We start from the raw sequence: 14,492 nt of genomic DNA on the forward strand, positions 1-14,492 counted from the left end.
GAATATCATTTTTTTTTTTTTAAATCGATAACTGTAAATTTAGACCCAGTAGTAGAAGTGAAATGCTAACTCTTATTTGTTTGGAGCATGTGGCCACATCTTACACATTGCACCTTTCATCAGAATGAATGATGATAATGATGATTATTAATATTTATTCATGTCTTGGTTTAAGCAGTACAATGTGACTACTACATGATCACTACTTACATACTGAAAAGTAAGAAGCCACTGAAAGTATTGTGATTATGTTCATCATCACTAAGACCCCACCCAGAAGGAAGCTGCATGTACACCAAATCTCCCACATCTAATTGAAGAGTTAACGCATTGGACATGTACATGTGACCTTCATTATTGTTGTATTCCCAGTTTGACATTATGTTTTGGCTATTGTGGTAAAGGTGAAGTCCAAAATGTAGCCCATTGCGATTATCAAACACAGTGAATCTGAAGTAGTAAACTCCTCTGACTGGTGCGAAGAACGTGCCTGAATAAGAAGATAAGTAAAAAGAGATTAAACATTGTGATAGTTAGAAATGTGACCAGTTAAGTGTGCTTGGATCTGTTGAACTGTACCTAATGTAGGATTATAAGCATTGCCAATGTTGGTAAAGATTTTGTTGTACTTCAGTTGGGTATCGGTGTTGTACGGTCCCACCTGGCTGTTCAAGCCAACAGAGAAAGCAATCTTTCCTGTAAAAAAAAATGTAATTATTAAATAATCAAATAATCACTTTTCATTTTTATATCCAGTTAAACCATATTTGATGTGCCATCTACTTTTTTTTTATTCACAAAATGAATATTGAAATTATCTGACAGATCAAAAGGCCTTGAGGTTAGAAAAGGTTTCCCTAAAGGTTTTTATTTTAAAATCTCAAATTTTCCTTCAAGAAACATATTTCAGCCATGTAACTCATATGTTACAGATTATTATGCAAATGCTAAATACACATAGAGTTGATTTTTTGGGGGGGTCTATGTTGTCTCATCACTCCCCCAAAAGGAAACACCAATCTCTACATGAATTGGGGAGTGATGATAACAACTTCCGCCTCAAAGTAACTGAGACTGAACAGCAGCAGTGGCAGCAGCTGTAGCTGCAAGTGGTGTGAGCTGTTACAGCCCAGCTTTTATGTGAACAGTACAGACTTTGATGTGTCAAATTGGTGCCGTTCCTCTTTAAGTACACCCCCATTTCCAAAGTGTGAATTGGATTTATGTTGCAATGAGAAGAGTAAGTCATGTCACAGTAGAAGCGGTCTCAAGCCGTCTGCCTGAATTAGCTGCTTCAGTGGCTGTCTCTCTATATATTGTATGAGTGCGCTGCCTGCAAAAATGACAGATTGAAGTGTAATTAAAAATGCCGGCATGTACTCTAAAATTGGTTGATTTTTTTTTTCATGTGTGGTGTTGATGGACACCATAGTCCCATGATGCAATGCAAAATGGCAACAAAGGAGTTACTCATACCTCAAATAAAGTGATTGCTTCGGGATAAATAGTGATCAATGCTTGGAACATAGCATTTTTGTGTGCACTGACAACATTGTTTTATACTGTAGCTTTAAAGGTGCAGTGTGTAGGATCTGGCGGCATCTAGCGGCGCATGCTGGTCTCATACACTGTTCGTAGCCATACCTACGAAATGTAATGCACTATAATTTGTGTATATCCCACAAAATCTATTTTTGTGTAATTCACGTAATTGCGAACCAGGAAATATAAAGTGCGGCGAATGCCACTTGGGAGGAGGTCCGGGTGGGTCAAAAAGACCGGACTTTCTCCCATGAGACCGGCGTTCATGTCTCATGTGAAACCAGAAGTCAACGTCAGCGTACATAAGTACTGCCACTTCCGGAGTTATTTTAAGCTAAACCACGATCTTTTTCTAAGCTTAACTAAGTAGTGTTGTTGCCTAATCCTAACCAAGTCGATCTTTTCCTAAACCTAACTAAGTAGTTTTGTTGCCTAATCCTAAGGAAGTTGTTTCCTGTGAAGACGGAAGTTTATTTTGAAAAGGCTGTATGCATGTGCCAATTGGAAATTGACACGTGTTTCTGGACATTCATTGGAAAACGAACAAAAAGTAGGAATAACTTTTTCGTAAGACATCATACGAGCCGTTGTATGAGAACAGTTGAGTGGTGAGTTTGCAGATTGCAACCAACTCAAACTTCTCCCATGTGCCAAGCGTGTAGGAGAACTACGGTGGCCGATGCGGAAACGTGAAAACGCAAATGGCCCTATCTAGAGCCAGTGTTTGGTTTGTCCGTTCTGGGCTACTGCAGAAACATTGCTGGCTCCGTGAAGAGGACCCGCTCCAAATGTAGATAGAAACGGCTCATTCTAAGGTCACAAAAATGCAAAGATTCATATTTTAAGGTGATTATATACTAAAGAAAACATACTTATTAATATTATATTCCATTTCAGCCAATACAGCCCCCTAAATATAATACACTGTTCCTTTAACTTTATTGCATTGATACTGTAGTATGGAACTGGAAACAATGCAAATCTATATAAATTAATTCTATATCTACATATCTTACACCTGAGATATCGAGTCTGAGTATTCTGCATCCTTTGAGTAAAAATTCTATTATTTTATAAATTAGGCTTAAAAATGGTCTTTAACATTAATAGTTACATTTATCTTATGTGACTTACACAGGCTTTACAAAAAACTGATTTACAACCTTTTAGTTTCAAGTCATTCATCTACGTTACCTGCAGTCTCTTTCTGCAGTAGCTCTATGTCATTGTTTTGGAGCTGCAGTAGAGTCATGGTGCCGTTCAGGTCCGCTCTCAGAGCCGCTGCTTCTTTTTCATTGGCTGTCATCCTGACGTCCACCGCATTTATTCTGGCTTCCTGCTCTGAGTGTGCAGACATAAAAGCAAGGATATTTTTTTTATCATCTTATTCATAATAAATATAAGTTCAGTGAAAATCGGTAATTGTAGAACTAATCGTAATTTGTGATGTTTTGTAAGAGAAAAATACATGAATCCCATATTCATGTACTTTTTAAGGACGAGGTTAGCTGGTTCTGGTGCTACTTCCTCATTATGTGTGAAGGACTTTTTATATTTCAGGAAGCTTTTGCTTGAATGAGCTTCCATTGCTGCCACTACTTAAGCAATATGAGTCGTAAAAATTTCAGTTGCTCTTTTATAATTACAGTTGTTGAAGAGTCCTTTATAATTATTTAGCCTGAAACGGCAAGCCTCACGCACACTAGAATAAAGTTATGGGTCGGCTTCAGCCAAAATATGGGATCATTTTTGGCATCCTACCTGTTTTTGCCTTCTCCAGGTCCTCTACAATTATCTTCTGTAGTAGCATTTGAGTCTCGGTGGTACTTAACGCTCCTCTTAGAGTGTCCACGTCTCTGCTCTGATTGTCCAGGTCTTTCTCACTGGCTGCCACTCTCTGTCCAACACCGGACACTTCTCCTGATAGCACTAGAATTATAATTACAAGGAGGAAAAGCATAAGTTGCTAATATACATTCAACACATCTGTTCGACAACAGTCTCCAACCTATTTTAAATACTATCATAACAAATTAAATGAAAATATGCCGCATAGCCTTGAGCAAAATTAATTTATTCCTAGAAAATAAAACATTTGAATCAATATTTGGAAGAATAAACGGCGATAGAAGTCATAAAAATGGATTCCTTTACCCCAAACAAACCAAAATATTGACTCTGCGGAAACTTTTACAACCAAACGACTTGTATTTCACAGCGGAGATGACAGTTATGAAGCGGGTAATGTGCCCATATGCCTGTGAATCACAGTGGATATATATTTCTGCATCCACAAAGTCAGGACCCCATTTATTGTTATCCTCAGAAGAAGAAGCAATTCTTCGACGCTGCTATGAATCATCTGTTTATAATGTTTGTGGCAGAGTGTATGAGATGTACCCGCTTTCCATCAACCTTCCGTAATTTAACTTTTGATAGTCATACATTAGAAAAAAAACACACCTTGTTAAATTAATATAAAGATTAAACCAGTGATTCAACACCTTTTGGCTTATGACAAAAAAAGGAGTGTCTAATTGTCACATTTCATTTGTCTATGAGTTATTAGCAGATCTAACAGAGACATTTCCTTACGTAAATACATTGAAATATACTATTCATACCTGCATTTTCCTTGTCTAGCTCAGCCATCTTGTTCCTGGTGACCACCAACTCCGCTCTCTGTTCCTCCACCTTATTCAACATGTATCTCAGTTCAGTTGTCAGAATCAAAACTTTACCCCTCTCTTCCTCCACCTGAAGCTCGGTGTCTTTCACTCTGGTCTCCAGGCTCCTCAGCTCTACCCTCTGCTCCACCACCGTGGTGCCAAGGTCATGCACCACGCCTCTCAGCATTTTCAGTTCATTCCAGATAACAGCAATAGATGGATCGGGCGTTTGAGCCGTCCCTGATGACAGGAAGAATAGCAGCACTATCTGAACCACTGAACCCTTCATTCTGAACGCAATTTGAGAGATGACTGAATGTCATCTGGGCAGCTCACTTGACTTATATACAATCAGTATAATGTTGTCAGCCACTGGATGGGAATGCAGCAGGTGTCCAGCAGAAAATCTAATTTTCCATGGCAACAGAAAACTAGTTTAATCTGAGCAGTTGTGGGAAGAACAGAATCTGCTTTACATGGCAGAGTTTCAATGTCAAACTTGTCACTTGCAGTTCGAAATAATACATACAACGACAATAAATGATAACACTGTTAAAAAAATATGACGTGCAAATATACAAAAATCAATTTAAGGCTCACAAAAATTTGGAAAGGAGTGGTGAATCAGTGTTGTTTGGTTTAGCAGTTACCTTCCAGGCTGGAACTAAAAGTCCAGGATATTTCAGTGTTTTTCTCTCTGCAGTCCCTTTTAACTTGAGATTTAAAACTTGAAAGTGAGCTGGCAGTAGTATTACAAAGACAAAAATCTAATTGAAAGTTCAATCAATAATGCTCTGCACTACTCAGCAAATAAAAACACAATGGAAAGCAAGACGTGGTAGTCTGAAGTAAACTGCATCTAATTCAAAACATATTAAATAAAATGTAATTTAAAGGAGTAGTTTGACATGTTTATTTGCTTTTATTACCAAGAGTTGGATGAGATTAAGTTACCTTTGGACAGAGCCAGGCTAGCTGTTTCACCCCTGTTTCCAGTCTCTATGCTAAGCTGACCGGCTGCTGGACGTTGCTTCCTATTTAGTGTACATACATGAGAGTGGTATCAATCTCCTCAACAAACTCTTTTACAAGAAAGTACATTTTTAAGCGTATTTCACAAGTTGTAAAACTATTCCTTTAATACCCAACATGAGACTCTTTCGAAGAGTTTTACCAACAGTTTAAGGCCCCCAAAAATTACATTCACAAGTTAACAGTAAAACCTGTAAATTCAAATCCTGTGTCAAGGTGTGGGATTATGTAGGCCTGCCAGCTCTCGTCCAAACAAAGCTTATTGTAGCCTATACTTAACAGTGCTCGGCTGTAACTAAATCCTGCTTATTACCAGTGGTGAGAAATAGCTGATTACATACTTCATGCTCATGCTGTCTGTTTGAGCCTGCAGATATGATGTCATTTGAAGTCACCTAGCCTGAACCAACTCCTCCCTCAATCCCATAGACGCTGACACAGTTAAAAAACTATCGGGTTAAAGTAGTGGAGCGTTTAGCAGCTAAAGAGACAGATATTTCCCTCAGGAGTTGGTAGAGACCAAAACAGAGCTAAAAGAGAGTCAATATTGGATTCACTTTCATCAAGTGGTCAGAAACACAACTCCAAATGAATGATAATGTTCCTCCATATCTGCTGGATGTGTAAATAATATATTGATATATAAGATAATGTGTTTACAACTTGACCCAAAAATGTCAGTTACGGCGGGTTTAAGTGAAAGCTTAAAAAAAAGTATTAGAAACATAATGCACAAAGTAACCAGTAACTATACAAGTATCTTAAAATTGTTCTTGTATTTTGAGTAAATGTATTATTTTCCACCACTGCAGACATGATTGAAGACTGATTTGTATTTTCGAGTACATCAGTATATCGAACATAACACACACCCTTAATTAAGGTAATGATTAACCCCCTTCTGACAGGTTTTTCCCGTAATCTGGCCTGTTCTGGTCTAAAACAAATAGACACAAGATATCTCGGTATGAAAGTCTAACACATGTTGACTGTTCCTGCACTTCCTAGAGGCCAGTTCACTATCACTGTCAGAATGATTCGACATTAACCCTTCTATGACAACATATTATACTGTAGTTATATATGTGTAGCTTTACAACGATTAACATAGGCCTGTAACAGTTTTCCACCACAATATGTTCGACAGATATGTTTTCATGACATCATTCCTGGCACAAACACATCTCTCCTGTTTCAGGGGAGACTCGATTTCAACCCTAGAGGGTTAAATTATTTCATAAGTAATATGCTCCCACAATACACGTGGTCTTTGTTCAGGTCTATTTAGAGGTTGGATTTCATCTGACATTTTCCCATAATCCGCTTTCACAGACCTACAATATTTGTTCAGATAACACTTTGTCGTTGGAGTTTCTTTTTTTAGTTTCTTTCTAAAGCAAGATCGTTCTAACGGCACTAATTTCTTTAACACATTAACGTAATCGATCTCTCGGAGGTTGTAGCAGCCTCAGTTTTAAAGCTAAAGTGAAGATACTGGTATCATTTGTTACTAGAAAAACCTAATGAATCCATTGGCACCAACCATGTCATACTAGCTTGTCGCGGAAGAGGATAAATAACGCTGCAAACTTACACGTAATTTTGGCTAGGAAAAACTGGCACACTGACACACTGACAGCTGTTGTTGCCTCTTGGGCTTGAGTTATGATTTGAGCATGTTCTTTATGCTAAATGCAGTATCTGTGAGGGTTTCTGGACAATATTTGTCATTGTTTTGTGTTGTTAATTGATTAAGAATAATATATTTATACATACATTTGCATAAATAAGCATATTTGCCCACTCCCATGTTGATAAGATTATGAAATGCTTGAAAAATCTCCCTTTAAGGTACATTTTGAACCGATAAAAACAGATAAATGTGTGATTAATTTCCAATTAATCGCGATTAATCATGGACAATCATGCGATTAATCACAATTAAATAATTGAAAAAATTGCCACTGACATCTAATGTCCCGATACTGAAAAAATATGCCTTTTTTTATTTTCCCCAAGGCGCTGCTATTCATTTTTCATTCCGTTACAGCATCCACTATCCTGCTGGTTTGCTTTTTGCTTTGACCGGTCAAGCACAAAGTGAATGACTAAAACCATGACGACTGACGGCGACAGCTTAGCTAAGAACTTTAACAAAAGACATGATATGTGTCAGGATGATAGGCAAAAGATGTCTGACTGTGAAGGCTTGAGGTGTGATATGAATGTTTTTTGACCTATCGACGCATATTTCCAGACATAGATGGCAAGGGACAGGAGATGTGGTGAATATCCATGTTCTCAGACTGATGTAGCTGCTATTTCACAACACTTATATGTGTATTGCTGTTGGTGTGACTGTATCAAACCCCGAATCAAGCATTATTTGCATAGTTAGCTCAATGTATCATTCTTAGTGTTTGTTTTTACCTGTTTGGCTCACCACTCGGCTGGAGTTTACTGCAATAAGTGTCAGTTAAGTTGTCAATTACAGATATGCAAACTAATTTTCTTTCATACACTTTATTTTCTGGGTGAGAGCCTTAAATGTTTACTGTTCATTACAGTTTCCCATATGGAAAATCCATCACATCTGGCACCTATGAAGGCTTTTTAAAAAATGGAAAAAAGGGTTTTCAAATATTATTTGACCCAGGTCTCAGTCTCGGTTGTGGGAGCATGAAGCAGCATAGCTGATATCTCATTAGAGACAGAGTAGAGGTCAGGGTGAAAAACATTGCACTCATCACCTGCTGGATGACAAATGAAGCCCTTCATGAGCCACGGGAAAGGAGGAGATGAGAGAGACAAAAAGAAAGTTAGAGAAAGAGAGATGTCGACAGATTGAGGAGAGATGGATATAGGTGAGAGAGAAAACAAGACAAAGGGAGTTACTTCTGTTATTGCCTTTTCTGGTGCTGTAACATCTTTCATTTTTACGCATTATGAATTTTTTTTGTTTTACTGCTGCTTTTTTAGAATTTACAGCAGAGGACCGAGCATCCCTCCAAGGTATGGTTTGTCTAGTTGATTAATGAAAGCACTCAACATAGGCAGTGAAACACTTAAGGGATTCATGCTCATAAGAAAATTGATTACCTTTAACTAGAAAACAATGGAGAATGAGGAAGTGTAATGACTGGGCACCTGTTTTTACTTCACAATCATTACAGGGTCCGGGAAAGCAATCACCGTGTTTTGTAAAACTCTGGTATTAATGGCTTATATAAGTGAGAGTAAAACATTACTATAAAAAAAAAGGACTGATTACTGGCATCAAACAACAAAATTAAACATTAATATCACAAAGACAGCAGTTTACTTCTTTTTTTTATTAAAATTTAGCCTTCTTTTGCAGACTGATATCCTTTTTTTCAAACTTGGATGACCTTGCAATCACATTGAAAAGAACATAATGTGGATCTAAAGTCTAGTCAGTCACAAAAGCTGTTTACGGTATTAATCATTGTTAATTTGTACTCTATTTAAAAAAAAAAAAATCAGCCAGTAACCCATCCTTCTCTACTTCTTTACAACTAACAATTAGAATCAGCCTTTACTACTTCGGATTAAACCAACTCTTCATTTCACCACCCCATTAGATTCATCCTCTCTGCTAATGGGCCTTGTGATGAGCTATTGATCTACACAGCAAGGTGCCTCAGGAAGTAAGAGAGCGAAAACTAAGAGAAAACCAGGGGTTCTCAAAGTTTTGAACACGTAGTGCCAATTTAGGGAGCCAGCATATGATTGAGGGCCACGAAGGAAAAGTGCACACATAAAACAAAATATCTTTTACATCTCCCTTCCACATTAAACTGCCGAGTTGTCCACCAAAATCACTAACTTTAGCTAACAGCACTTGTATTGATGACGGAACATAATTCCCACGACACTCACGGCATGCCACTAGTTGCCATGCAACCAGTTTCTACAAGTTGACATTTAACCTGACAGACGTGTATAGGGGAGAGCAGTTTGATGCAGTAGCTGGGAAGAGTAAGCTATTGAAAGTGAAAGTATTGAAATGGGCCGCGGATGAGCACCTGATTTCACTGTTATCAGGCCATTAAATAGGCATTATCAGTTGCTATAAGCACCATAGATGTGGGTCATTATAGGGGCCTACGCCTACTATGTTGTAAAAGCGAAACTTAAAAGCCACATGTCTTAACATGTAAAACTGAATGATAACATACTTTAATATGATTTTTTTTTTCAACATACTCTGCTATGACCTTTCTTCATTTTTTTTCGACATACTATAATATGACTTTTTAAAAATGTTTCCACATACTATACAATGACGTTCTTCATTTTTCGACATACTATACTACGATGTTTTTTCGACATTATATACTATGACTTTTTAAATTTGTCGACATACAATAGCATGACTTTTTTTCGACATACAATACGACTATTTTTTTGACATACTATACTATGACTTTTTTTCGACATACTATTAAATGATTTTTTTCATCATACCTTAGTATTCCATTTTTCGGCATATTATATTAATGTTTTCGACATACTATACTATGACATTTTTTCAACATACTATGACTTTTTTCGACATACCAAACTAAAACTTTTTTTCGACATACTATATTATAACTTAGTTCTCAACGTACTATAACTTTTTTTCGACATACTATACTATGACCTTTTTCTCAACGTACTTTAACTTTTTTTCAACATACTATACTATGACTTTTTTATGACTTTTTTCGACATTCTATACGATGACTTTTTTTCAACATACTATTATATGATTTTTTTCGTCATACCTTACTATTACTTTTTTTGACATCCTATACTATGAAATTTTTTCGACATACTATGACTTTTTTGACATACCAAACTAAACTTTTTTTTGCGATATACTTTTATTCAGCATACTATACTATGACTTTTTTATTTTGTTTTTTGACATAATGTGCTATGACTTTTTTTTCCACATGCTATACTATGTCTTTTTTCGTTATACCTTGGTATTATTTTCTTCGGCATATTATATTACTATGAACTTTTTTTTTTTTTGCATATGACTTTTTTCAACATGCCAAACTAAAAAAAATGTCGACATACTATACGTTTCCACCACTGAACCTAGACATCTGGACTTAAACACCAGTACTTACTGGGTTGGTTACATACAGTGACTGGTGTTCTGTCATTTCAGTGAAATGCTTTAGAAACAAAGATAAATATGTAACATACTGTTGACGTCTGAAAAGCTTTGAACTTCTTCTGCCAGATGATTGACCTTCACATCAACAGATGTATACCATCCCAGCATAACGGGTACGGGCGTGGAGCCCCTCGGGAAGCCTGACCACAGTAGAAAAAAAATAAATGAAAACGAAAGGCAATTAGCACCAGGCTATGTTGTCAGTGTAATATCTGATGGTCTCTCTGGAAGTTTAGGAGATACTGAAGTTAATTTGCACGGATGAAACCTCAACATCCTAATTCATTTGTTTCCCTGGAACATACTGAATCTTGTATCTACAGCTATTATATTAAGATTTTTGGACATACTATACAATTACTTTTTTTCACATACTATATTATGATTTTTTTGAACATACTATACTATGACTATTTTGATATACTATGCTATGATTTTTTTCAAAATATTATATTATGACTTCTCCTCGGCATACTATACTATGACTTTTTTCGACATACCTTTATATGATTTTTTTCAGCAATCTATACTATAACTTTTTCAACATACTAAACTATGACTTTGTCTTGACATATATTACTATGACTTATTTTTTGCATACTATACTATGACTTTTATGACTTTTTTAGGCAAACTATATGAAGATTTTTCTACATACTATATTATGCCTTTTTTCGACATACTATACTATTACTTTTTTTTTTTACTTTTTTTTCAACATACTATACTATGACTTTTTTCGCCATTCTATACTATGACATTTTAATGACATACTATATTATGAAATGTTTACAGCAAACTATATTATGCATCTTTATGATTTTTTATGCCATACTATACTATGAATTTTTTATACATTTTTTATGACATACTATATTGTGAAATCTGTGTTATGGCATTTTATGGTATACTATACTACGACATTTTTGTGACACTATACCAGGGGTTGATGACCAAGTGAATTGAGAGCCAATTTAAGGAGCCAGCATATGATTGAGGGCCACACAAGAAATGAGCACACATTAAACAAAAAAGAAACCTCTCCATCTCTCTTCCACATTAAACTGCCGTGTTGTCCACCGAAACCGCCAGCATTAGCAAACAACCCATGCATCGATTGCAGTGTAACGTAACGATAGTAAGAACAAGGAAAATAATAAAACTGAATAATAAACAAAAGTTTTACTGCATTCATTCTCTGTATGTAAATGTTCGTGTTTTACAAAGGGTTCCACATGAGCCAGGCCATACAACAAAGATAGTTATCATATCACATCCATACATGATCAGCAGTAAACAGCTGTTAAATAATAATAATATATATTTTTTTATATATACTCGGTATCGGCTGATACCACAAATTTAGGTATCAGAATCAGTAAGGAAAAAATGATATCGGAACATCTCTAAATTCAACACCCCATGAGAAACCAAAGGTCACAACGTGAACAGCTTACTTTTTTTAATTAATGTTAATCAATCATTGACCCTTCTGACTTGAATGCTAGTTTGTCAACATGCCCTTTCCTTTCTGCAAACAAATGGTGATTAATTTCACCTCCGACCACCTTGAAGAAGAAAAAAATGTGATAAAAAAATCAGCAAGAAATTGTCTTTGCTTGGTAAAACTCCTCCTCAGCTAGGTGATATCAGATATTAGTGATGAGGTTTTTCATTTCCTGAAGAGTATCAGATACATTAGGGGCAAATGAGTGATGACGGTAATTAGGATAGAGTTGTCCTTTCACAACCCCTGCTCTTCAACCTTCTCCAGACCTTTAAGGACTATATCCTTTTCTGTCTCAGTGCGGTTCTGAATGAAAGATTCATAACATCCACCAGAGGGTTGAACTGTCATCCTGGAGGAGAAGCCAGTGATGTTTTTTTTTCTATTATTCACCTATACAACAATGTTTACAACGAATATGCCTTTCATCTACAAAGAGATGTGAATATGATAAGCAATTTTGCATGATGTTGAGCCTGTGATTATCCTGAATCTCACTGATGTATTTCCCATCCAGCATGGCCACACTCCCCACAGATAGTTCATAGATACAGACACCCAGGATCCGATTGGATTCTAGTGGTTCAAACACGGCTCTATTATATTTCCTACAGTTCTCCATTTATTCGTTGTGTGCTTCGCCTGCTGCTTGCTAAGATTTGCAAGGCAGTAGAATTTGATCCCTCCCAGAACAAATTGAGATGTACTGTACTTGCAGCGCTCAGCAGTAGGGCTATCCAGCAGCTCGGAGAAGCCATGTTGTGCTGACTAGACTTGAGCGCTTGCCTCACCTCGCACACCTACACAATGGACCTTTATTCCCCATGCGCTGCAGAGAAAACCAAAAAAATGTGCATGTGCGTGCTTCTGGGAGTGCGTTTTTTATGCATGTGCTAATGTGCTTTGGGGGTTTAAAGGGTAGATATAAATCCACTGGATGAAAGTGTGGATCTGTGTGAGTACACCTTTTTGTAGATGCACTGGGTTACTATATGCAAAAATTGAAGACGCCCATATTGCAATGCTGAGGAGAAGGTTTAAGAGTGGACTGAGAAAAAGCAACATCTCTTAGAGTTTTTCCCTCTCAGACAGTGAGAGCAATGGACAGGATGATTTTGGGTTTTAGACACATAAACACCTCTGAGAGCCAGGCAGGGGCCTCTGAGTTCATAGGATTGATGTAGCAAAGCCCTAGCTCCCACTCCCTCTCTCTCATGCACAGACGCACACATACATAGAAAGGCTCTTTCCCTGCTCTCTTTCTCTCTCCTGCCCTCCCCACTCACCTTTTCTCATGATTAGATTGACTGGCTTTGTTTTGGACCCAGCAGCTCAGGGCTAGAGAACCACTATGAAGGGGAATTGCCTTTAACCGAGATGAGGCTGCTGTCGGCTCCTGTTTTAAGCCACAGGGTATTCAGCGTGCATTGCAGCCTGTATGTGTTATCCTTGGCCATGCAGGCGAGGCATATTGCTTCTATTTGGTTGACTCTATTCGCCTTTATTTGTATTGCATAACCCTTTTTTTTAAATCCACTATGGAAACTGGAGCTTGGAGAAGCAACCACTGCATCTGCCACTGAGCTGAAATAAAGATGCTATGATCATTTTAATGGGAATTTATGTATATTGATGGTGAATTCTAAATCAAAAGATGATCCACAGCATCTGATGCTGGCGTGACATTGGGATGTCCTAGAGGTTCTTCCCATTTATGGGCATCATAATGAGGAATGGACGCGCTTACAGAACGAACACCACAGCAGTACATCAGTGGATTTATGCTTACAGTTGCCTTGCAGGCAGGTGCTGCTACCTCCCCCCCCCCCCCCTGACTTCTTTTTCTTGTGATTCATACCAATTTGTCCTCATTTTCCTGTGGTTGTGGTGTTGAGAGCTGAGATGCAGACAAGGGAAGAAAATGTGTACATACCTGTGTGTTTTGTTTGTTTCTGTCAGACAAAGTGAAAGAGAGAGAGAGAGAGAAAGAAGTGAGGAGAAAGAAGAGGAAAAGAGGAATAGTGGAGAGGATGGCAGGTGGAGTAGGGGGGGTAGTCTGGGTTTCTTTCCGTGTCACAGGAAGAGTGTCTGGCCCGTAACGAAATGCCAACCAAATGAGGACGGATCAGGGGGCCGAGCGTAAGCCACCCTGAGCCCCCATTACTGAGCACAGAAGATGGATGGGACTGCTCATCCTGAGAGAGAGAGAGAGAGAGAGAGAGAGAGAGAGAGAGAGAGAGAGAGAAGAGAGAAACACACCCACACATTAATACACACCCTCACATTTACACCCAGGTCCTCAGGCCTCAAGGACACAGAAATACACACAAACACACACGTAGTACATATACAAAGGCACAGAGATGAGAATAAAGAGGTGAGTGGATACCACAGTCCTTAGAGAGGATACACACATGTATATGCTCCATTCATACTGACTGAGTCTGCATTCAGAGTAAGACTCTCCATTGAGGATGGAAATCCAAAGAAATGAGGCAGCATATAAAAGCTCAGACACTGACTCACTGACATACTTAATACAGCAAAT

General features: G+C 37.6%; 1 protein-coding gene across 1 annotated transcript; it reads right to left on the reverse strand.

The window, feature by feature from the left end:
- Positions 1 to 144: 144 nt before the first annotated feature.
- On the reverse strand, positions 145 to 4,596 carry LOC119480552 (heavy metal-binding protein HIP-like). Its single transcript, XM_037756931.1, has 5 exons — positions 4,167 to 4,596; positions 3,304 to 3,471; positions 2,737 to 2,883; positions 580 to 696; positions 145 to 490 (listed from the first exon to the last, which is right to left on the reverse strand). Exons 1-5 carry the CDS (start codon positions 4,498 to 4,500, stop codon positions 207 to 209), a joined length of 1,050 nt encoding a protein of 349 aa, XP_037612859.1. The 5' UTR covers positions 4,501 to 4,596; the 3' UTR covers positions 145 to 206.
- Between the last annotated feature and the right edge of the window lie 9,896 nt (positions 4,597 to 14,492).

This window comes from Sebastes umbrosus, chromosome 21 (genome assembly GCF_015220745.1).
Source record: "Sebastes umbrosus isolate fSebUmb1 chromosome 21, fSebUmb1.pri, whole genome shotgun sequence".
Lineage (NCBI taxonomy): Eukaryota > Metazoa > Chordata > Actinopteri > Perciformes > Sebastidae > Sebastes > Sebastes umbrosus.